This window comes from Mytilus californianus, unplaced genomic scaffold (genome assembly GCF_021869535.1).
Source record: "Mytilus californianus isolate M0D057914Y unplaced genomic scaffold, xbMytCali1.0.p SCAF_9, whole genome shotgun sequence".
Classification (NCBI taxonomy): Eukaryota; Metazoa; Mollusca; class Bivalvia; order Mytilida; family Mytilidae; genus Mytilus; species Mytilus californianus.
In genome coordinates this window covers 56,703,956-56,730,779 of record NW_026262745.1, presented here as the reverse complement: position 1 = coordinate 56,730,779, position 26,824 = coordinate 56,703,956, and the positions used below count along the sequence as shown (strand labels likewise).

General features: G+C 30.9%; 1 protein-coding gene across 2 annotated transcripts; it reads left to right on the top strand.

Annotated features, from left to right (window-relative positions):
• Positions 1–877: 877 nt before the first annotated feature.
• On the top strand, positions 878–22,124 carry LOC127714495 (uncharacterized). 2 transcript variants are annotated; one of them, XM_052220566.1, is made up of 12 exons: positions 878–1,294; positions 1,608–1,818; positions 1,925–2,816; positions 5,317–5,350; positions 6,257–6,431; positions 6,684–6,986; positions 8,439–8,508; positions 9,485–9,543; positions 13,806–13,853; positions 14,661–14,705; positions 17,495–17,539; positions 18,696–22,124. In XM_052220566.1, exons 4-12 carry the CDS (start codon positions 5,318–5,320, stop codon positions 20,585–20,587), a joined length of 2,670 nt encoding a protein of 889 aa, XP_052076526.1. In that variant the 5' UTR covers positions 878–1,294; positions 1,608–1,818; positions 1,925–2,816; position 5,317; the 3' UTR covers positions 20,588–22,124. The 2 variants fall into 2 exon arrangements, with proteins under 2 accessions (XP_052076526.1, XP_052076525.1); XM_052220565.1 differs by having other exon boundaries at positions 1,925–5,350.
• The last annotated feature ends 4,700 nt before the right edge of the window (positions 22,125–26,824 follow it).

Below are 26,824 nucleotides of genomic sequence, written 5' to 3'. Positions count from 1 at the left end.
TCCGACAACAGACAATTTTGTTGGCAGTAATAATTAATTGTAAAAAAAAAAAAAAAAAAACATACATCAAGAAGAGACTGAAGTTGCTTACCTCCACGCCATAAACATTTTAGTTCGGAAGTTACCAAAGAAAGGAAAACGTTCCTAATCTTATGTTTCAAAAACAATGTCCGTCTGACAAAATATGGCAATTACAAAAAGTAAAAATAGATACTAAACAAATGGCAATTTCCGAATTTTCCATTATATATCTATACTTAGAACATTTTGAAAAACATTGCAAATTATAAGGACGGAAGTGATTTAAAGTGACAAGTATTTTTCAAATAAATACATAATTAAAACAAACCACTATTAAACAAGGTCATTACATTAATTTGTTACCAAATGAAGGCAAATTCATATAAATAAACAATTTACAGAGCTTGGTACATATTTAACAAGTAAAGTTATATGTGCTCATAAAACTTTGCTCGTTTTTGATGTACTTAGTTGTACATTTTGTGGAGGTATTCGTAAAGACATATGCTAGAGAAAGCGCTCGCCCTGTACAAACCTGTTTTGTAATTCTAATAATAAAACTAATAAAAAATAAAGCTCGTTTCAGTAACAAATTGCAATATAGACAATTTTCGTTGTTCTTCGTACAATGACAAATTGACAGCTATTAGTTATTCAATGCCAACATGTCATTATTGTAAAAGTTATTATTTTTTTTTTATTCAGCATGTAAGCAGGGTGTTCCGACCACCTTCTTTTGAAAGCCGATCATCTTTATATTTTAGGAGGTGGTCGGCTTTTTTTTCAAATTCCGGATTTTTTTTGGTTCCGTACCGTAAAAATTTAAATACTAATCGCGCCTCGCTGATTTGTTTTCATTGACAACAATGGCAGATTGTCAAATTTCAATGTTTTCTTTTATTAATCGGGGGAAGAGAAAGGTAGATGCCGATGGTGAAAAGGAAAATTCTAGGCCAAATAAATCAACTAAAACGGATAGTTGTATTGAAATTGTTGTAATTGAAAAAAAGCATCAAAACAACGGAAAAGGCACGCAAGCAAAGATAAATATGAGCAGGACTTTTAATGACTAATCGTTACAGAGGAAGGATATTTCTGTTTGTGTGCTAAAAAAAAACAGCAGTAAAGCGAGGAACAGGACAGAAACTTGGATCGATAGGCCATGCATTCGAAGGAGGAGGGAGTCCTGCAAAAGCCATCTGCTATCCGAGATGCACAAAACTAATTTTGTCATATGAAAGGCTAGCAGTGATAGCAGAAGAACAAGGACAAGGTAAGACCATATCTTACAAATCTCTTGAATATGTATTTTACATACTGTTTCCTTCTCAATATATAAGATTTTTTCAAAAAGTATAAAAATATAAACTTCTGTTCAGGTCTCATTCAAACAGCCTTCAAAATATTTGGTCCAATAGTTGCTCCAGCTGTGTCCTCTCAAGCTTTTATTAGTTATGGAGGTTCATCACTACAGGTTTGTTTGTTTTTTGTTCATGAAATAATTAATTCTTATTTTGTTGTTTATCAAAAAAAGTTACAAAAAAAATAAGTACATGAATTTAACTATTTTTTATTCTATTTTGTAGATACTTTCAGACCACTTTAGCAAGTGTCTTCCTGACAGCAAAGACCTGACTACAGAATGATTACAGTCTAAATCTGTAATTGCTAGAGACATGAAAGCAACAAAATCTCAAGTAGAAATCATGACTACCATGGCCATAAAGTTTAAAGATGCATTTCCAAATATTAGCTTACTGGCTTCTGTTGGTGCTGTTATACCTGTATCTAGTGCTGGTAAGTCTCCTTTATAGTAAACATTTGTTTGAGTAATTATTTGTATACTAATTTATATTCAGCTCATATGTGTTCTTGATAAATTATTTTTATCTTTTATTTGTAGGATGTGAGAGAGGATTTAGTACCATGGCTAGAATTAAAACATTACTCAGGAACAGACAAAGCAACAATGTTTTACAAGTATTAATTATGGTGTCCATGCATGGGCCTAAGGAAGTGTAATTTGAAGCACTTAAAATCTGGAGAAATTTAAGAAAGAGACATATTTTGATAAATAATATCAAAATGTGTAGACAAAGAAACAAAGAACTTAAGTATATTGTTGTTAAATCAATGCTGATGCATAAAATAGTGAATGAAAGAAGAGTAAAAAAGGGATAAATTATTGAAAAAAATCAAATCAAACTCAAAGAAGAATATTTGACAGTTTATGTGACTGAATCTATTTATTTTTGTTCAATTCCATTAAATGTGAATACAATACTAATCCTTCTTTTTGTGACCCCCACCCACAGTAAAAAAACGGTTGGAAACGTTTAAAAAAACAAAACATCCGGTTGCAAGTGGTTTTTTTCAAAACGCCCACCTTACCTAAGTGAACAAAGAAATTTTAGAACCTACACAATTCAAGTTCAGATGATCATTTAATAGTCATGGAGGTTCACTATTACTTGAAGTAGTTGTGAACGTCCGTAAATATCATAGGATATCCTGCAATTTAATTGTTGAAGTCCTGGAATATTGAAATATATATATATATAATTATGAACCTCCATCAATATTACGGATATCCAGAAAAATATAAGGACCTCTGTAAATACAATAATGTGTACTAGAGTCGCATCCTATACTTTAAAACACCAACTTTTCGTCGAAAACATTAGTATGCACACATATGCATGACCTTTAAAAGTAGTGTATTCAACCTGTTTATAATACATTTCATATAAACGCCAGGACAGGTAGAAAATTCAAAAGCGGACGTAGATAAAAAGGTATGGCGTTATCATGTCTATGTGTTATTTTTAAAGTTTATTGTAACTGATGTATTCATACATCCATATATCAAACAAATAATTCTATGGTTTGCAATCGTTTAAAAGTAGACTCAGTATATTGCTTTACAGATAAAATCAACATTAACTTGCTGTTTATAATCAAATTTGAAGTATGTCCTTTTCTTATTGTCTTACACTAGGTGCAAATAGGTGAGGCGACATCCTCTTCTGTATGTAATCTTTAATCTGAAATGATGGTTTTAGAAATTATTGACATTTTAACCAGAAAAACAATGTTCTCATTTGTTGATTGCACACTACAATACCAATTATCAGTTTTACCTGACTTCTTTAAATGAAAAATGTCGTTATTATTTACATTCTTCGTGTCCACAACAACATAATATGTTGTGTCGTCCCTATAAATCTACAAGAAGGTTCATTGTGCAACATGAATTGTTTCCATGCGCATTTTAGGTTACAAACTTTAGTTCTTTTAGAAGCTATTTTATTCAGCATGCGTGTAATTTCTTTTTTATTGACACACGGTGGAAACCAAAGCATTAATAATATTTTTAGAATATTTGGTTTAATCGGAAATAAGGTATGGAATACATATATGAAAAGAACGATATATTTGATATGCATCAATTACACAGAATTCCAACAACACAAGAAACAAAAAGATATCTAGATGATATCCTCAAATTCAAAAAGAGTCATGTTATCAGAGACTAAGACCTGAGCCTCATATTCTAGATCATTTAATACCATTTACAAGTGAACAAGACGCAACATTCAACATGACCATAGCCACAACCTGCTATCCTTAATTTTCTATTCAGTCAAAAAATGAAAAAAAGGGGAAGCGATTTTTCCCCTGCAAGCCCAACAGTAAATGCCTCTTAAGGGTGTATTCTTCTGACGTTACAGTTTCGTTGAAATCTCGTTCTGGAATAATTTCCAAAACATGTGATACAAGCGGAAACTATCAATGAATCCAAAAATTGTTATAATCAAACTTAACTCAATGAAAAAAAATGTGTATTTACAATGAGTAGTTTTTGAGTAATCAATTTTTCAAATTTTATTACCAATCAAATCAGTCTTTCTAGCCAAAATTTTGAGAAAATGGGTGAGGGGAACAAGAAATGATTTTACCCGAAACATGTACATCCAATATCACTTTCTTTCTTTTCAAATTTCTTTGATATGTATTTCTTCAATCATTTATAACAAAGAAGTTGAAATAATATGCATTTTGTTCTTAAAACAGAGAAAAATCACAAATTGACAAAACTGACTTTTTTTACCAATTTTTTTTACAGTCATATAAACCCAAAAATCAGGTTTAGAAAAAAAGTTTAATTCTAGAAATTTTTGGCTCCTCAGAGGTGTACATCCTTAAAACATCCCTTTCTTTGTATGAAGATGCTGTAATTTTTTCAAGCGCAGTATTTTCTTACACCCTCGAATTTTGTGTAAGTCATTTAAATGTTAGACTCTGAAATAACGTCTGGCATATTGCAGATGAAACTTAATGAACAAAGATTCATATTTCATTCAGAGGTAATGATTATAGTAACTCTTAAATCATTTGCCTTTCTCTGAAATCATTTTAATTCTAATTCTTATTACACTTCTCACATAAGAAAACCTCATCAAGGATATAAAGCTTAATGATTTGGTAAGCCAGCATAAAAGTTAAATTTAAGTTACTGTCAGTAACTGTCTCTTAAAATTGAGACTATTTAAGTAAGCCAGAATCTTTTGAAATACTTGCGACACGTCACACAATAAAACCAAATGATTTATATGTCGTTGGTTGTTGTCTGTCTATGTGTATTTTCGTAAGTATGTATTGCTTGGAGGGGTCGGATATATGTGGGGAATTGTGTGTTGTACCGAACCAAAATTTTGGGTGATTTCTGATATGCATTATATGTATTACACAGTTAATAATCCGGAAACAACAACACCAAAGGAAAACATAAACATGTCGACTGAAAAAAATGTGAAGAAAAAAGAAGATGCTGGCAAAAAATACATAAATGTTCATGCATCTAAAATATTACATAATTATAATTTCAACTTGTATAGAAACTGCTTTTATAACTATGTCGTCAATTTTTTTTTTATGATTATGAAGGAAAAATATCTAGTTCATGAATAGAAAGAAACAGAACGATATGTTAATTAATTACTATTTCAAACAGTTAATTCATTGGAAATCTTAAGAAAACGAAACATGAAAAGTAATCAACAATCTTGCAAGGTAATTTCATGAACTTCTGTCAAAATCACCTGAAATTGCAAATCAAATTCTTTAAATTTTTGAATTAACAAAAAAAGTGTCTATCCACGAATTAAAAGGGAACATGGTAGACACATATCACAACAAAGCACTATAATGCATTATTTGTTTGAAATCAAAGCGTGAATAATTGCTTTCTCAACCCATTATTTATTTTAAGAATATTTGTATCTCTTCTTGCAGCATGTCTTCAGGATTTTTGCAGACAGTTCTCTTGGTATGTTCATATGTTTTCGAGTTATATCATTATGTTTTACTTTTTAATTAAAATAATTAATATATACGTCAGAGGCTATAATCTTAAACACTTGGGTTTGTAGTTTGCATATGAAATAACATGTATTTTTGCCCAGAGTCTGCAATAATGAGACAAAACCAATGAGTATCATTATTTACGATTGTGAAGGAAACAAATGTGGTAACTGAGTTACACGCCTTTGTATCAAAAAAATACCATGCATTTATAAACGTAATTTGGGGAACTTGAAGTGTTAATTTCTCAATACTCAAAAGTATTGTCTAAGGACGACAAATAACAAAACACGAAGAATTATAAGTGTATAGGAATTATATCATATACTCACTTCATTAAGTACAAATGCACACAGTCACTGTGTCAGATACACAACAGATACTTCATAAAACAATCAATAGGCAAACCTTTGGTTATCTAATCATTTAGTCATGACGATACTATAAAAAACGTAAAAAAGAATGCAAGTCTATAGATGTTGGTAACGAATATGATGATATTGATATATATATAAGATAACAAAAAACAAAAACCAAAAACTATTGAATTAGACAACTTGTTGAGGGAACTATTAGTGAACTGTTGCAAGGAATAATATCTACCCCTTTACAACATTCTATCATTTGCCAGTTGCAACCCAAATGTTCCTGCAGAGCATATTGATTAATTAAACCGCTAATTTGTTCTCATCTTAATATGCATGCAAATTTTGTAATCGAATGTTTATCAAGGCAACAGTTATTCAATTGTAAATGGAATACACAAACAAATACAAAGTATTATGTTTTTTTGTTATCAAATATATTATCTAATCTAATTAGTAGGTAAAAGTTTGACGTATGATAAAGATTATTTGTTTATTGACTGCAGATGACTGTATTGCTGGAGTTACATTCATATAAGTTATATTGCCCAAGTGATATACAACGTAATATAAGAGAAAATACTTACTGCAATGGAAGTGATAGTTATCTTTGTTTGTTCGATGACAATACAAAGCAAAATAGAGAGTTCTGTAGAAATAAGCCCGAGTTTGAAATACCTGGTAAGTAAAGGGAAAGCATTTTATTTGTAAAATTGAACAGAGGAAAAAAATGAGATAGTTAAAATATCAGGAGGTTTTCTTGCATGATTATGCCATAATGATTGTCTGTTTAAAATGCGTTTATTCAATTGAGAGATTTAACGTTTTATTAATTTAACGAACATAATATCGCTTTTTAAACAAACATATACTTAATATTTCTTTAATTTTGTTGTCATCTGTAGCTATGTCCAGCTAATTTTATCTCATCAGGATACAAGTTTATAATTGTCGGTACTTTACAAGGAGTTCAATGTGGCAGCAATTGGTACCAACCGTTTAGATTTTGGACCAATGCTAGTTCCGAATGTGTGTTCAAAACGTCGAAATGCAATGGTATTGGACAACTTATATATGAAAAGGGTACCAGTATTGAAGACACTGCATGCAGGTGTGATTATACCAACGGCTATGATTTCGTCAATAAACCAAGAAATCCATGTATTTGTTCGCCACAGAAAGAGGATTGTACATGTTACTTAAAGAACTGTTCTGTTGGAGAGATTCTTACTCCAGGTAAGAAAGATTGTTCATACAACTGTCAAATATTTATGTTAAGCCTACTTGGAATTATGTTTATATTATTCCCTTATCGATTTATTTTGTTTGCCTGGAAAATCTTTTTTTTTTTTGGGGTGAGGGGGATGTGCTTCAAAACTTATATTGTTATTTTTAACTTCAACTCCGTCCCAGTTTGGCATTATGCACCTTATCTATATATTACAAAAATAAGGAGATGTAGTATGATTGACAATGAAACAACTACCAACCAATATTCAAATGAGGTGGATTTTAGCAATTATAGGCAACTGTATGACTTTCAACAGAGAGAAAAAAAAACGTACCATATTGTCGGTCTTAAAAAGGCCCCGAATGAAAAATTTCAAATGAGAAAACTAACGGCTTAATTTAAAATTAAACAATTTTCGAACACGAAATATGACAGACATGAACCTACGACAACCACTAAACTATAGGTTCCTGACATGGGACAGGCACATACATGATTAAAAAGGTTAGACATATTTAAAGGCGCCAATCCTTGCCTTAACCTTGGACATTTGTGCAGCAGCACAACACGTAAAAGAACAAATTATTCAAAAAAATAAACGAAAAACAAATATGAGAAACAGCAAAAAATGACAACCACTCATTCACAGATTCTTCATTCTATAACAAGATATTTTGCTGTGATATCAGATAAATCATGAAGACGAGATAAAACTTTTCATTTTTATTAGTTATTTGATATCAAATAGATTTCAAAATATATTAAAGATTTCTATACATTGTACCTTTAAGATATATTTCCATAAACGTTAGGTTGCTTTTCTTTTTATTTCTTTTACTTACCAATAAACATTAGTTTTTATATAATTAGTAAAATAATGATTTTTTTGTTATCCTGACTTAATATCAGTTTTATTGACATTTTAGTGTTGCTTATGATATGCTGTTATCACCTGTAGAAGTGTAGTTTTCTAGTATAACGTTTGTTAAGATGTTGTTGATTCTTGATTAAAGTTTCATACAATTTCCATATTAATAGTTTAACAACTTCACATTATTTTTGTAAAATCTATGTGTTGCTTGTTTTGATATGTTAAAATGATGTTTGCCTTTGAAAAAAAATGATATGAATCATATGTACATTATGAATGTTATTATTACCTGAAGCTTTGATTTTGAATTTAAACACATTAAAGTAGATGATAGTCCAACATGTCCAAGTAGTATACATATCTGCAATTTAAAAAAAAACAGTGTTACTTCAAGAGAAGGTATAATGACTAACATGTTAGTACTTCTGTACATAATACTTTGTCTTTGTATTGACAAATTTTTGTTATTTTGTAACCTGCATTTTATAATGGTATGTGTAAAAGGACATTAATAACATGCGTTTAAGAACATCACAAATAACTTTACAAATGACTTACCTTATATTTTGCACATTTTATTTCATAGATTATGATTGTGTTGCGCCTACAACCCAATGGAACTCATCGTTTAAATGCCGATTGAAAGACAACGTAGAGTACGTTCAGATTTGCCTTGAAATCTTTGAATACTGTATTCTTTTACGGTGTTTTAAGAAGAATTTGACAAGATTTGCAATGCAGTTTTAATTGATAAGTAGTTACGTATAAAAAGACAAATGAAGATACGTATACGAAGAGGGCTATCAAAATCAATTACAAAACAATGCCTTAAACAAAAACGACGAAATGACAATCAATTAAATTAAAATACACATACATATACAATAGGAAGTAAACGGAAAACTGGCAGTGATCCAAGTTGCTCCACGTTGATGTTGATAATCGTTATTTCAATATCGATGTTGATGATTATTATTACCCTTATGATAATGATAATACTTCTAGAAAATTGATAGCATTTATACATTTTAAACATTAAGGTAGATATATCTTTTACATAACAAGTAATATTTTTGTTTCCAGGTGTAATACCACCATTGATTTTCCCGTATAAGTCTTTGTTAAATTTTCACTTTTAAAAAAATTGTGCAGAGTTTATCTTTGTTTCAAAAAAAGAAATACTTGACATGAGTAAAGTTTTATCCTGTCCAGTACTATAGACAAAATTTCACATAACATTTCATTGCATGTAAGAAAAAAACCATCACTGGAAGTTTACCAATCAAATTTTCACCTCTTTTTTTTCCTGTGAACAAGCTTTAGTAACCATGTAATTTCAAATTATAACCTATAGAAACAGCAACTAAAAAACTAATGGTACTTTGAAACACCCAAGATATATGTTTATGACTCAGAAATTTTTTACTGCTGCAATGAAATGTAGGATTAATTTCCTATTACTGTCAAATTCAAGGGAATATTTTTTCGACCCTTTTTCGTATGCAACCAAATGTGACGTATTATGAATTGGTGGTAGTACACCTCCATACTCTTTAAGTTTAAGATACATTGCATTTTGACTGCTGTTCTTACTTTTCAGTTGATTATTCATAATATGCATCATTATTGTAGACTAATTGAAGATCAAATTCAAACAGTTACCATTGATGAGTCTGGTGCTACTACTACAGGTAGATAAATTGTTGTGTAATTAATGTAACATGAAAATTATTGACAACATTGGCAGTCATTTGAACAAACCGATTAAAAGTGTACCATGGTTAAACTCTATTGTACCTTGTATAGTCTTGAATACAATTACAAAACGTCAAACCTAGAAACTTCTAAAAGCTGTTTCGCTCACCTGTTTTTAGAATTAACACAATACGAAAATATTGATTCTGTTAATTTGAAATCGTGAGGATCTAAATCTTGTCTTTATCTTTAAAATGTCATTCTATCTATTATAGTTTACAAAATATTGGACACAACACAAACATTTTATTCTCGACTTCATCGTCACATGAAGTACACAACGATATTTATTTATAAAATGATGCTTTAAATTTACAATTTTTCCGAGGTACAGAGCTTGAATTTCCTAACAGTATTTTCTTGAAAGAGGATTATAGCTTATAATAAAGCTATTGAATCGAAAGTTCCAAGTGATGAAGTTATAAAATCATTACTTCGAAAATTTTACGAACGCCATCACAATCTCGTTGACAGATATATGATATCTGTTTCACAGAGGACGACTGATATGATCCAAATGTCGTAACCATGAACCCGATCTATATTTTCCGAACGTTGCCTACCGTATTAAACTTATCACCGGATTTGTTTTTACATGAGGAGTCGGATATCGTCCTTAGTTTATAATTTCTTATCCCTTTCATGAAGTGTCCCCTCATTTATAACTCATTCAAACCAATTATATCTTTGCATCAGCATTAAGCAACCAATCAAAAGGTACTGTTGGTTAGTAATTGTTGTGGGAAATCAGTTGGTTCAGCATGGCGATGTTGACAATCGATAAGGATTTTGTTCAATCGATAGCAATGTAATTTCCGGACTTTTTAGCATATCAACGATCCGTTTCCTGTGTGAGTATTACATGCGCAGTCAAACAAATTGTAACGAAAAATATCAGTTGATGACAATAACAATGTCAAACATCCTATAGTCAAAGACATAATCAATTTCTTTCTATAGAAATATGGTAAAAGCATTGATTATACAAATTGATCGTATGTTATTTAAAATAAATAACTTTTAATGAAATACTTTCTTTAAATCCTGGTACTTGTTACTCGAGAGCGTACATGAAATAATTCTGATTTTAGACAAATGATATTTTTGATACATTAGAACGTGGTGCAAATTGGCTTTTATTAATGTTTCATCCATTTGTTGCGTCAAGAACGTCATATTTCCTTCCAAATTGCATGTCAAACATCGTTTATTTTTATAAATTTTCCCAGTTTATCCTCCATTGAAATATATACAAATCACGGATCATGTACGGATCAACTATGTAAGAATTCCGCATTCTTGCAATTACAAGTACAGACGCAAGAATGACACAGCTTACAGGTTGCATTTCTGTAAATATCGACAATGCAATTTCCCATAGGAAATCCCTTTAAGGCTAAAACTGTGCCACTTTTACTATGAAGATTCATGAAATATTATATCATAGAATGGAAAGTTGATCTGCACTACTATTTTATTCAAAGGTCAAAACTTAGAGCTGTGCGGCATATTTTCAACATTTATATGCCCCGAACTTCTGAGAGTTTAAACTTATACTTAAGTTCTGCACTACCCCTACCTTCACTTTAGGTGACCCTCAGAATTCATAATTCCCTGCAACCATGTGTTAATATACCGATTACATACCCAAGTTATGTCTCTATGAGATGAAACATAGAGATCAAATCTGGGAACCAGTACATAAACAAACAAATATCTATGAATATTATATATCCCCCCAAAAGAGGCGTGGTTTATGAAACACCTTTGTTTACAAAGTGCAACCTATACTAACATTTATTCAAATAGAAAAATCTTTAAAAACACTTTTTCTGTAAACAATAATTATCTATCAGAATGTTAGCCCTAAAGAAATTACTGCATAACTTTTCTTTTACAGTACATTTTATATCCCCTACCCCCGTTTCAATTTTAAAAGAATTTGTAAACAAGACATTAGCTATTGCCAGCTAAACCTATGCGCATGTTTTCTGACATGTAATGTCTAGAACCTGTTCGAAACTGTTCTGATAACAAATTGAACGCATTTCAGAATACTATAAATGTAAAGTTTAGTAGCTAGTAGTTCCAACATTTAAGATCATATAAAGTATCCAATCCTGCAATTGTCTCCTGTCCACATCTTCCTGTATGTCTAGTTATCAATATTAGTTTACAGATTTTGCCTCGAATGGTCATTTTAGAAATCTTGTCACAAAAATATCATCTCTCACCATAAATCTAACATAATTGAGCTTATATATGAACTAGAAATGTTTAAACAAAGCCATATTTGCAAAAGTTTTATGTGTGAAATTACCAGTCTGATGTATGAATTCACTAAAAGTTTTATAGAACTGACTGCTTATATCTATTTTTCATAACTTCCAAGAACAGTTATTGTTTTCTATACAAAAGACCTTTAAAATGATAAAATCAAAGCATTTAAATGTTTAATTATCTGTTTTATGACACAGGGGGTAGGCATTTTTCTCTGTTTTTTGCCACTAGGGCCTCAAATTTGCTAAAACATTCTGCTGTTTCTGTGAATATGGTATACTTTAGTATTAAGTACATATTTAGGATAGAACACACTATTGTTAGTTTTATTGAGGTATTTTTGTATTTCTAGCACGTATTTTTTTTATGCCGCGGTCACAAGAAAGCTCATTCAGGTGTTACGGCTAACTTTTGGGTAATCAACAGGACAAAAACAACAATATTTATCAAGGATCTATGAGTTTCAATGACTGCGAAGAGTAAAGATAAGCACTTCTAAACAATTTAAATTACAAATATACATATATTATGAATTAACTTTGCATCCAGGGCTTAAGTAAACTATGTATATTGCAATCTGTGAATTTATCCTGAGTCATCAAATTTAAGGCCCAGGATTTTCTCAATCTTCTTGAAATATTTATAAAACTATATATTTGAGTTAATTTCAATAAAATCTCTAAGATAAACCAGATTTGGTGAAATTCTACATGTTCTCTTTTTTCACCAAATATAGGTTGCATTTCTGTAAATATAAACAATGCAATTTCCCATAGGAAATCCCTTTAAGGCTAAAACTGTGCCACTTTTACTATGAAGTTTCATGAAAAATTATATTCTAGAATGGAAAGTTGATATGCACTACTATTTTATTCAAAGGTCAAAACATAGAGCTGTGCAGCATATTTTCAACATTTATATAACCCGAACTTCTAAGAGTTTAAACTTATACTTAAGTTCTGTTACTACCCCTACCTTCACTTTAGGTGACCCTCAGAATCAAAATTCCCTGCAATCATGTGTAAATATACTGGTAGAATTCCCAAGTTATGTCTCTATGAGATGAAAGATAGAGATCATATCTTGGAACCAGTACGTAAACAAACAAAATATCTATGAATATTATATATTTCCCCAAAAGAGTCGTGGTTTGTGAAACAGCTGTATTTACAAAGTGCAACCTACAGAAGAATAATGATCACAAAAGTGAAAAAATAAGCATTTTACACGAATAAACAGACATTGGTTGGTTCCGCTTAGTTAAATGTATATATTTCAATGCAAACGCAGTGTTTTATTTTTTGATTAATTCTAAATTGCTTAAAATTAAATACTTTATATATCTTTTTTTAATGAGAAGCATTCAATTTTTTATACAGCTATGTATTTGAAATTATAATGTGAGTAATACCATTGAAATTTAGAAATTTTAGTGTCCTTTTTGGTGATAAATGTTGTAATTATAAAACAAAATATGTTCCATCTGAATCTGGATTCTGATTGATTCCTGTTTTAATTGCTTAATACAATATGAAAAAAAAAACAAAAGATCAAATATTCTGCAATGATATGGAATATACACATTAGACTTGTACAATGTGACTAAATGCATAATTTCATTTAAAAAAGGGCAAGGTCAACCGATAGTAATAGATATTCGGCTGGTAATTTCAACCGATTATCCAACACTAGTAATTGTTTCAAGATTGTGTGTATATCGACTGTCAGTAATGGCTATGCACAGTGATAAAAAATCAAAGGTAACATTTATTCAGTTCAATGTATACTTTGGAATTTGGAACATGAGTCTTCTAAGCTGAAATGTATGCACTAATATTATCATATTTATTTTCTTTTTGTCTTAATGATGTCTGTAATATTTTTACATTTATTATACATAATTTTGTCTATCTTTTAGGTCGAATCTACGTTTTATTTGTCATTGTATTTGGTGTGGCGTTTATAGGTAAGTATAACACTTGTATTTTGCCCCGCAAATATACATTCACATCAAAAATATTTTATTACAAAAAAGTAAGCTTGAAATTAGCATGCACTGGAATTATTATTTCAACTAGCAAATGAATTTTACGAAAGTTAAAAGTATGTGTATCATGAGTTATGGTGCTTATACGGGTGATGTGTGACGGAAGTGAAACGATATTGTGTATAGAAAAATCGTGAAAAGCACATGTAAAAACTAAGTGCAGTTAATTGACAGTTCTTTTATTGTAGTGCCTTATCTCAAATGATCAGTGAGATCTTCAACACGACACAAAAGCTCAAAACTAACTTCAGTAGGCGTTGAAAATAGAATTTCAAATAATACATGTATATGCTGAAATAAACCTTCAAAATTCGAATAAATGAAGACTCGATAAAGCTCCATTGTTGAAAGACAAAGTGAACAACATTACACAACAGTCATAGTGTGCCAATACAGATAAAAATCATAAACATTGTATAAGTTAAGATTAAGGATCAAATTAACACAATTATAGCAAATGTACCATCAAAACTAAGCCATTGAAAATGATGATAATGCATAAAACCATACACGACATACACGACATACTACGTGTGAATCTTTTTTCAAACTCAGTCCATATTTCTCTGTGCTATCCTAGAAATTAAAAAGATGCGTCACTGTTTGAAGTGATTAACTAAGTTGTCATGCATGAAATGTGTAAATACGAAAAACTGGATTGTTTATCTCTAAAATTTATATTTCATTTGTATTTCACTATTAATACGAATTTGTTTATATTCACAGGTATGCTGATCTTTGTGTTGGTTGTCTATTGCCCTCTATATCAGCGTAAGTACTTATACGAAATCTAAAGATTAATTGCATGCACAAACAATGTTATAAAATGCTTATTATGAGTCAAACATTTTACATTTTTCAATACATATTCAGTGCAATGTAATTGTTGTCGTGAATTGCTGTCAGTTATTTTTTGGGGGTTTTGATTGTAAATTGTTTTGTCAGAAATCAGATGGTTGTATTTTATATTTCAATTGTCACACATTTTTTTCATATCAGAGCCTAAATCAGACAATACGGTACAGGTGTTTCTCATTGTTAAGGAATTCCAATGACCTATTATTGTTTAAAACCACATTATTGAACTCTAGTGGATAGGTGTATCATTGGTAATCTTTCTAAATCTACTTATTGTATATAAAATTTCATGGTTCCTTGCCATTTTTCAATCAAAGTGGAACAATTGTTTGTACATACTGTGTCTTGTAAAATATAAGTCCACGCTTAAAGAATGTTTCCGTGTGTACCACACGAAAGGAGACTTGTGCACGACAGTTATTCCATGTTTTGAATTTAATAATAAATGTCGTATGCTGGCCAACAGGTATTAATGTTTCTTATTGGTCGCTTTTCAAAGAGTGTGTTTGTTTATCATCTACTTTGAATGTTTAAAAAAACAGTATTATAGTATTGGTCTTCTTTTTCTTTGTTTCCAAATTAACTTTTAATATATCTTTAAGACCTTCGAATACGGAGATCAGTTTCTTAAACCTTAATGCACGTAGTCATTTTTATATTTTGTTAGAGGGATTTTCGTTTCATCTCGATAAAATTAGTTTAATTTTATTTTGTAAGAAATGTACAAAAAGTATAAAAATGAAAACAAACATACATTGAAATAAGCAAAACATGTTAAATATGCATCGCAAACTTTAGCGTGCACTAGCCAATCAAATATTTTGATAAAAGAGGGACGAAAGATACCAGAGGGACTGTCAAATTCATAGATCGAAAACAAACTGACAACGCCATGGCCAAAAAGAAAAAGACAAACAGACAAATAATAGTACAGATGACACAACATAGAAAACTAAAGACTAAGCAACACGAACCCCACCAAAAACTGGGGGTGATCTCAGGTGCTCCGGAAGTTAAGCAGATCCTGCTCCACATGTGGCACCCTTCGTGTTGCTTATGTTATTACAAACCTGGTAAGTAGTCTAATTCGGTAGGTCACATTCGTGAAAAGGAAAGAGTATTGTAGCTACGACATAAGGAACATATCCGATATCATCTGTGAAACGGTTATTCCATAACGGTCAACCAACTCGTAATGGCGTCCGTACTTGATAAATGAAGTTCCAGTTTCTTCTTGTAATCCGAGAGAGAACGTTTTGTTATTAAGTCGTTTGTTAAGATCAAATGTGTTAATTTTGATCGACTTTCCTTGTATTGGTATAAGCAATACATTGTAGTTGGAAGAATGTTATACAATACTATTAAGGACCCCAATTATACGTCTTGAAACGGAAACATGGAGAAATTTCATTATGACAGATAATCGAGCATGCCCTTGTACGTCCATCTTTCAATGTGAAAAGATTTTACTGTTAAACATGAAATAGTCCCTACATTGCAAGTTCATTCACTTTACCTGATCGAATGCAGAAATAAAAGGCTGATTATATTTCATAAAATAGACACGGAAATCCTTGTCGTATAGAAAATAGGTTTACTGAATTCCAAAATACTTACTACCTAGCTATAGGCCCATGCTGATTTCATATTGATAATTGGAAATTAAAATATATAAACATGAGACTCAGTGCCTTATGATACGTTATTATAAATGAGAAGATGTAGTATGAGTGCCAATGAGACAACTCTCCATCCAAGTCACAATGTATAAAAAGTTAACAATTAAAGGTCAAAGTACAGCTTTCAACAAAGAGCCTTGGCTCATGCCGAATATGTTTTGTTATGTTTATATGTTAAGATATAATTTGCTGATTAAACTTTCAATGTATGCGTATTAGCTGTATTCAGATTTCTTTCATTTTATTTCTCGTTTTCAATCGAAACAGAGGCAACAAATGTAAAAAGGATAATCAAAATCATAGTCCCAAGTCAGGAGACTGTAATTCAGTGGTTGTGTTACATATTTGTTTTTCGTTGATTATTTTGTACATTAATTAGGCCGTTAGTTTTTTCGTTTGAATTGTCTTAAATTTGTCATTTTGGGGCCTTTTATAGCTGGCTTTGCAGTATGGGATTTGCTCATTGTTGAAGGCCGTATGGTGACCTATAGTTGTTAATTTCTGTATCAATTGGTCTCTTGCGAAAACATACTGACAAAACTGAAAAAAAAAGTCTGAACAGTACAGAATTTACCGCAGTGGATAAGTCTACAATTGATTGAATGACTGCAATTGAACTAATAAGTTATCGTTCGTCCTTATTCAGAAGCTGTTCATATCTAAAAGACCGTTGCAGATGATGAAGATGACTTGTGACATTTAAAACATATTTGTTTTTCTCAGTAAAAAAAATATCTTGTATGGCCAATTTTGTCAATCACTAAAAATCAAACAAGTCATTATTAGATTTATACTGTATAGTTAAGAATTGATTCCTAGTTGAACGAAGACGGTGTTAGTTATTATCAAATGTTTCAGAAGAATACACATATCAAACTTTGAATATACCACGAAACTTTTTTACATTGGCTTTTGTTAGTTTCTGTCTTCGTACCAATTAAACTTTTTTTTTAAAGTTTAGTTTTATTTTTTTTTAGAAATTGAACGTATACTTTAATCTTGAAATGGATTGATATTTTTCAGGCACTGCTGAAGAAGATTCATGGTTCAACACCGAAATTATTAACAGTTAGTATGTTAACATATATTACTGATTGGATCCAAATTTTGTTTTTTTTTTCTTTTTGATTCAAATGGGCTTAAAATTGAAAAATAAATTGGATGAATAGTTACAGTAAAGATCATTATAACATAAAAACACGCACATAAACATAAAAAACGTAAATTCCAATTCTATATATATTTGATTATCATAGATTATAAATAAATAGATACCAGAATTAAAACTTTCATCGCCAGATGCATGGTTCGTCTACAAAAGACACATGCATTGCACTTGAATTCACGCAATAAGATTAATAAATTTTGTATTCGCAGGTTAGATGTGCATGTCTCATTATTTAATCAACATTATCAATCCCTTCTTGATTTGAAAAAAAATCGCAGTATAATAAAGTTACCTATCCTGAAATAAATTAAATACTAGAAGATATTATTCTTTTGATTACAAATATGTTTGTTTTTTGGGGGACATGTGAATAAAAAATATGTTTCGTGCTATGGTATAAGTAATACAAAATGTATTGTGTATTAAATAACGTCCCAGAATGGGGACGTTAAATCTGATGCGCCTTGTTTTATTGTGAAATTGTTCTAGTCCGGCAAATGCATGACACATTTACCACTGACCTGATATCAATCAGTCAATCATTGATGAAAAAAATGTCATGCCAATAACCTTTACAACGTTTTTCGTTGTAATATATGACTCTGTTTATCAAATTAAAGATAACCGTACAGGTTCATTGTTAGTGTGTATTGCATAGTGCTTGTGTGGGCCAAATACTTGACTCTCAACAAATTATTGCCTTTTTCGCAGAACATGTAACAATTTCCTATAACTTATTTTTGTATTATGTGTTATTCTAATGATACAGTATTTCCATATTAGGCATGACGATAATGTTAAGTTGAATAGATTACCTTAGCAGTATTAGCAAAACCTTTCTGAATTGCAGGTCCTCATTGCTCTTCAAATTCGTACATGTACTTGATATTGCCTTTTTAACTTTTTTGATTCGAGTTTCACCTGTGAGTTTTCTGAAGATAACGAAACGCGCGTCTGGCATACAAACTCCTAAACCTGGTATCGTTGATGTGTTTATTGATAGATCTACAATTCTAGCAAATACATGTAGTATATGTGACCATTGTTTATTTCCAGATATACTTAATAAGGAAAAACTCAATTGGAAAGAGAAAACGGAAAAGTTTGTCAATACAAAAGCTACAAAAGTAATTTTGGAGAGAATCCAGAACAACAATTGTATATTGATAAGTGGGCCTCCAGGCGTTGGTAAAACGGCAAATGCATATTGTGTGGCCTTTATTTTAGAGAAAACTCATAAATATATGGTAATGGCAGTAGCTGCTAGTGATCTACATAAGTATGTCTTGTCAAGTATAAATCAAGTTTTTATAATTGATGACGTTTTTGGAAGGTATTGCTGTGACACAGATTTCAGCCTTATTTGTTCTTCTGTAAGAGCAGTTTTAGATTACCATGCTAACACAAAAATAATAATGACATGTAGATCACAGATATATCATTTGGTGCAGAATCAACTAGCTTTGGAGAATATATCGTTTGAACATTGTGATTTTCTCTTAGATCAACTTCAGTTATCAGTTGATGAAAGAAAGGAGATAGGCGAATCTTACATTGATAGTGGAATCATAAGTGAACTTAAAGATAATGTGTTCATGTTATACAGCTTTTTCCCATCTCTTTGCATAATTTTTGCAGCTAGTAAAGAAAATGAAAACTTTTTCACGTATCCTTTCAGCTATATAGGTTACGAAGTCAACAGCATTAAACTGAAATCAAATGAGACCTACTTAGTATTAGCTCTGCTCGTGGTTTTAGATAATTTTGTCGAAGAAAATGTACTAGACAATCATAACGTTAAGACTGGCGTCATGCTTAGAGATATATTTACCGAGTCAGGAATTTTGCAAACTCCTTCCAAAGGCTTAATGTTATCTACTCTGAGATCATTAGATGGTACATTCGTTAAAAAGTGTGATCAAGGATTTACATTTATGCATAAATACATGTTTAATATGATGGTTGGTTGTATTGGTCACCATTTTATAAGAAGTATACTAAAATATGGATCTATTGAATTTGTGCAGAAAAGAATCCAATTAGCTTGTTTATTAGAAAATGTTGACAGTTTCATGATAAATGTTACTCCAGATTTGTACAATGAATATTTTACTCGATTTATAAGCGACATTAGTCGTGGATATATATCTACCGTCTTTGCAAATAAGCAAATGTGTTCAGCTAAGTTTCGAATGGAAATGATGCCACACTTTGAAAAACATTTAAAGGCGAAAGATATTGTTGATGCAAAAGACAAATCGACTGTTATTCATAAAGTGTCATCATCGGGTTACACTGACTTATTAGCATATTTTGTGAAAAATGACATGCCAAGCATTGATAAACAAGACTTAGACGGGAAAACAGCTCTTCATTTGGCTGTATTGCATAGACATCAGCACATTGCTGAAATTCTTTTACAACAAAAAGCGGACGTGCATCTCCGAGACAGTGACAGTCGTAGTGCGATTCATATAGCTTGTAACAATGGTGACCTACACATGACAGATATGTTAATAAAACACAAAGCACACAAAAATAAGAAAGATAAACATGGATTCACCCCACTACATCTGGCATCCATAAGAGGTCATACTGAAGTGGTAGAACTTCTTGCACAGGAGAAGGCCAAAATGAATGAAGTTGATGACATTGGAAGAACACCATTGTATGTGGCTTGCGAAATGAATAATTTGGACACAGTTAAATTCCTCGTACAACACATTACACTGAAAGATATTCATATTGAAGAAAACAAAAACGGTTTTACACCACTTCATATTGCATGTCAACACGAAAATACAGATTTAGTAGATACATTGTTGAAATACGGTGCAAACGTAAATAGGCCTTCAAAAAATAATGACACACCAATGAAAATAGCAAAACGGCATGGAAATAAAATTATAATCAAACTTTTGCGGAAATTTGAAGAGATAAACACGTGACAAAAGTGATAGAAGTGTATTTATTTGATTATTAAGTAATGGAATAAGATCTCAAAGCAATAACTTGCAATTTTGAATTCACTTGCTTTGTCTTAAAGTTAGGTAAAACATACGTCTTTATACACTATATATTTATATATCTGGGAACAAATTCTGTGAACAATATTTAGACAGAATATACAAAAGGAACAAACAAAAATAAGAATATTTACTTAATATATTTGTAAAAGAAATAATTAATTCTCTTCCAAACTCGTCCAAATAATTTGATAAAACAAATATACAAAAATAACGAATTCCAAGGAAATCTCAAAAAGGGAAGTCTTAAAAAATGTCAAAATCAAACGTTATCAACAAATGGAACAAGTGAAAAACAACTGTCACTTTCTTGACTTAGTACAGGCATTTTCCGGAGAAAATTCTTCGATAAACTTGGTTTCATAGCTACCTATTCCTCCCACTTTTTATAGTTCCGTTTAATTGACAAAATTGGGTGAGTAACCCAAACATACATAATATGTTAATGTGACAATAATTTTGAACCAGCAGAAAATAGAGCTGGTAAAGTAATTTAATTGGCTTTTCATGAATGAAGTATTGAATATAATTCCGTGTTGGTGCGTGTACTGTATCGTTAATTATTATGTGTTTTCCTTTTACGAGATATGCAGCATATGGTCTAGATGGCAACGAGGAAGGTATATACGCACGTGAAACAGGATTAACCCCAACAACATTCTGTGACTGTATCAAACATATGTATTATGTGTTTTTATTGTTGTTTGTTTTTGGTCACTTCATTTACTTCATTAATTTGTTTTTCAGAGGAGTCTAGTGTTGGTTGTTGGTGTTATATTTTGGGTATTGTCTGTAATTTTGTTTATGTATTTTACACAAAAATTTAACTCTATGAGCAAATATACCGTTTTCATGGTATGGTACTAATTTTGAATTTGGAATTGACATTAGGAAACCCGAAGTCAGATCGTTTGTAGGGAATTTATTATAGGTATTTGAGTTATTTATTTAGCAGTTGATGTATTGCCAATTTTAATTTAAAAAAATGCCACTGACTTAAGCAGGAAATACAACAAAAACTAGTTGTTAATTATGGTGTTTATTTCTCACGAGGTCTATGAAGGTGCAAATTGATGTGAACTATTTTGCATCAATAGAATATTATTCAAAAGAAGTGCGGTTTGCGTCTTCGGGAATTAAATATTGCTGATCATCAAAATTATATTATAACCAGTAGACAAACCCAAGATCCAGATCGCGTTTTCCGAAATGAAATATTCCTTATCATCTAAATTTAATAACATACGAATCGCAACTAGTAGACAACCCATCTGTATACTGTTTAATTGAATTAATCAAAATCACCATATGATATGGTTCCAGTTATTTTTATTGCAGAAAAACAAACAATACATTTAAGAGTGTAATGAAAAATGAAATAAAAGACCAGTCATGTGGTCCTATACAAATGAAAAATAAATTTTACTGTTTGTTTTTGGTTTCTGTTTTTATCTTATTTTTGTTTATTGGAAAAGGGGGGGGGGTGATAGTCGTCACTGTTTGATTTATTGTGTTGATGTACAGTAAGGAATATATATCATCATGATTGAAATTTATGTTTTTTGGTGAAGTTAAATCCAAAAAAAGTCGCCAAAAGCTAATAAAAGCTTTGAATTTGATTTGTGACATAACACCTGGTTTATTGTGACACGAGGTTTAAATTGTACAATCACTAAAAAGCCGTGTGCTGCTTACTATTTCCTCGACGTTCCTACCTTTTTTATGTATCCGATGTTCCGACGTGAAATGCTTGTTCTATTATTACTTTGTCCCTTTGTATCCGCCGGAAATATCAAAATATAAACTATTTACCTTTTTAGAATTTACCCGATGCATAAATTCATCAAAGATACCACACTTAAAACTGTGTACGCCAGAGTCAGTTTAGTCTTCATATGACTCATCAATGGCGGTCAAATTAAAAAAAAATAGGAAGGCAAAATTTAATACAAATTTTCGAAATATTAACCTAAACACATGCATTGTGCCTTTTTATTGATAGGTATTTAATAGTGTTAAGATTTTTCACAATCGAGAGCAATAACATATTTTTCATATTTGTCAGTGTACAGTTCAAGCTTTATCTATAAAGAAGTCACTCCTAACTATCATACTACCTGTCGATACATTTATTTTTGGCATTGCACAAGTCATGTCTTCTTTGACTGTTCATGACGTTAAAATACTAAATCCCTGGGATGTGTTTTAGTTGATTTCAGTCTCTGATGCATGATTTTTTATTATTAATTGTGTTGGCTTTTAACTAGCTGTCAGTAACTGCGAGTACTCTCAAATCGTACTTTCTTTTTAATTTGACCTGTTGATACTATTTGTAATGCTTTTTTGTTATTTAATTTTAACATGAATCTTGTCTATATACATGATAAACCAGCTTTGATTGTTTGGTATTACTACAAATTTTCACTTCTTCGTACTATGAACATCACAATTATTTCATTTCTCCTTAAATACTGTTCTTCCACCTGTACAGGAAGTTTTATCTAGCACTTATTGTATAGTTTTATTGTTGATATTCACCCCATATGTACCAAGTGTTAGATTAGTTTTATTGATATTAAAGAAATTTCTTGGTATTCCTAAACGGAAGATTTTATACACACAGAAGAAGAAGTATACTTAACAACAAAATTATTTTCATTTACCTGTGTATAATATGACGCAGGTTTTTTCAAAAGTGATTATTTTCTAAATATTGTTTAACATTTCACAGTGGTATCATACTTTAACTTTGTTTAAACCTGTTTATTGACTTTTGACCTTAATTATTTATCCCTTATAATTTTTATTAACTATGTATTTGCATCCAGGTATCACAGATCAAATTTATTCGTTCATTGTGTGTTAATTTACGTTTTTTGATGGAGTTAAGCCTTCCAATTGATATTTTATAGTGTGTCTTTCAATGTTGTTATGTTATCCTATTGTTTCAGAAAACGGAGAAGGTTTGGTACCATTAAAACGTTTAATCCCGCTCCAAATGTTTGCACCTGTCCTTAGTCAGGAATCTGATGTACAGTAGTTGTCGTCTGTTTATGTAGTTCATACGTGTTTCTCGTTTCTCGTTTTTATATAGATTAGACCGTTGGTTTTCCCGTTTGAATGGTTTTACACTAGTAATAGTTTATAGCTTGCTGTTCGGTGTGAGCCAATACTCCGTGTTGAAGGCCGTACCTTGACCTATAATGGTTTACTTTTATAAATCGTTACTTGGATGGAGAGTTGTCTCATTAGCACTCAAACCACATCTTCCTATATCTATTTCACTTTTTATGTGGAACATTTTCATTCTTTTAAAACCGCGTTTGGGTTGCTTTCTTTTCATTATTTGATTAAAAATGATGGGTCTACAATATGCTTCCGTCCCTTTCACGAATAAACCATAGCTGAAAACTTAAGATTTCCAGCTACTAAGCAAGTCAACTTCTTAAAACCAAATAGAGGAATACGATTGGGTGCTCTCTGTGAAATATGAAATGTCTTGTGTGAACAAATCTACATACATGTATCTCGTAGGGCAAGGAAAACACATGTACGTTATCTAATTATTATATTGCTTTACTAGTCATAAAAGGACACATATAGAAACACATTCATATTATACACATGTCTGTTATTGGGTGTTACACTCTATCGAACCCTCTTTTGCAGTCGTATATCACATAATTTATGCAGTCATTTCTTAAAGGCGTACAAGTGGATTTGTTGCTACCTGCTTTAATTTATGATAACTCTCATTAAGTACTGTGAGATCGTCAATTGATAAAAAAAAGTAGTCTGCTGTACAGTTGAAATATTATTTTACGTACAAACAAATTCATTTCTTATACTAGTCAATGTGACTTCAACAACTAATTATGGATTAGTAGGTACATCCTTGAGGTCATAAACAATTAGCCATAACAAACTTAACACAAAATTCAGTATAATGACTTCAATGAATTCATAGAGTGTAAACACATAACGTATTAAAAATGTTAATATTTTGTCTCGACACTCTATATTCCGTTGATCCTTATGATAATTTAATTTGCGGTTCGATATTTTCATTATCAATTGGTAAATATTGTTTTATTTTCTTGATTTATAGGGTTTGACATATTTTAACAGTCTGTTGTTTCAATTGTTTCCAATGATAGGTATTCGTGCGTTTCGATGTTTTTAGAAATAATGGCTTCATAAGAATGTGAATATCCAGAAACGCTGTTACTGTTCTCGCTTATTGAATCTATTCCATGATCACGATTAGTTTTGTTTGTTACATTTTCTGTCTCTGATTCATTCTATTCACTAAATCAATCACATGTGTCATGATATTGGATAGAAACACTAATAATTTCGTTTTCCTGACTGATATTTTTTCCGACTGCCATATTTTTTCCTTGTACTTCGTCAGATATGTCGTCATACAAATAGGGCTCTTCCTGTACATCATATTTATGTGTAGTAACAGTTTTTTTCACTATGTCCGCAGATAAGTTGGACGTTGCATTAGTACTTGCGATATTACCTTGTTTCAGCTTTTGATAATATTTATAAGATAAAATAATTATGATCAGGATACCGATTGGGATGATCAAGACTATGAATATCTTGTTATCCTTGAGAGGCTTTACTACAATAAAAACAAAGCCATATTTTGTAATGTTTTCGCAATTTAACGATTATAAATTTGCATTCAATATCTATATTGAGTTTTTCAATTGTGTACTATTTGTCATTGTGGGTCCTTGTACAGCTTACTATGCCGTATGGGTTTTGCTCCTTGTTGAATGCCTTACGGTCACATATAGTTGTTAACTTCTACGTTAATTAGTCTCTGATGGAGATTTGACTCATTGGGAATAATACCACATTTCTTATTTGTATATATGACATAATTGTCATACCATACCATACCATACCATACCGGATAAACTATTGAATTGCAAAAAAAATATTTTAGTGTTTTGTTCACTGACAGTTTTGATATAATCCAATTCAAAATGTAAAGCCCAGTGATTCAGTTATAGTAACGATGGACATAACAGCAACATACAGTGGTGGGTTTTTCTGTTGATGATGGTTGTCGAATTGACTATCTTTTTTTCGTAAAATTAAATGAACCACATACACCAAAAATAGATCACCAAAATGGTAAGCCTAGTATCTGTGTTGATTCGTCAGAGTAATCATGCTCTTGTAATAGAATTAATTCTATTGCGTATTCCATGTCCGTCTGTAAAGTATAAATTCCTTTTTAATACAAACTATAGCACTCGTGTGTTTTTTAGCTGTGTGACTAGATTTATTGTTGTATGACACAATTACAGTATATAAATATTTCAATGCGACAATATACTGGGATTAATCTAACACTAAGGACTATATTTTGACTTTTCTATATGTATATAGTTTTTTATCAGGAAAGCTAGGCTTTTGCTAGAGCGCAAATGGAGCATTATAATATATATTATATGACAAAAGTTATGAGTAATTATAAATATTTATGTCATCACTAACCATCGCTAGTAACGCATTCAACTCTATGATCGCATCTGCATACAAAACAAAAACGATATAATTTCAAACAACACCTCACCACATGTTTTGTGGGTAAACTGGATCATTTTTAATACAGAATATTCAGTAATATATTTGAAGAAGGCAATGTATTTATAGAATATTCATGCTTCTAACACTTTACCAAACACCACGTTGTGAAATAAATATATAAAAGATTTATCATTAATGCCTATAGATACATACTTGCCATAATATATTATACATTTAACGTAAGCATATAACGCCAGCGCTTGTGCCATTCAAACCGTGAGTATTTTAAGATGAGGAGAAGATACATGTATGTAAAAGTCAATTGTGGCCCCTTATAATCAATCTGTCATATATCATTTATGAGCTTTTATTTCGTGTATTTCGTGGTTAAGTGTAGATTTATTAGATAGCCTTCTTTTAGCATCCTGTCGTTCATATATTTGGACATTACACATGTTAAAATCCGGAAAAACCCAACCAACGATTACTTAAAGATATAGACAATAACTGTTTAGTGTCTTTAAATATCAGCTGTATTTGAACGAGGCTAAGAAACAATTGTAATGCGAGCTTCAGCGAGCTATTACTCCTGTTTCGAGCCGAGTA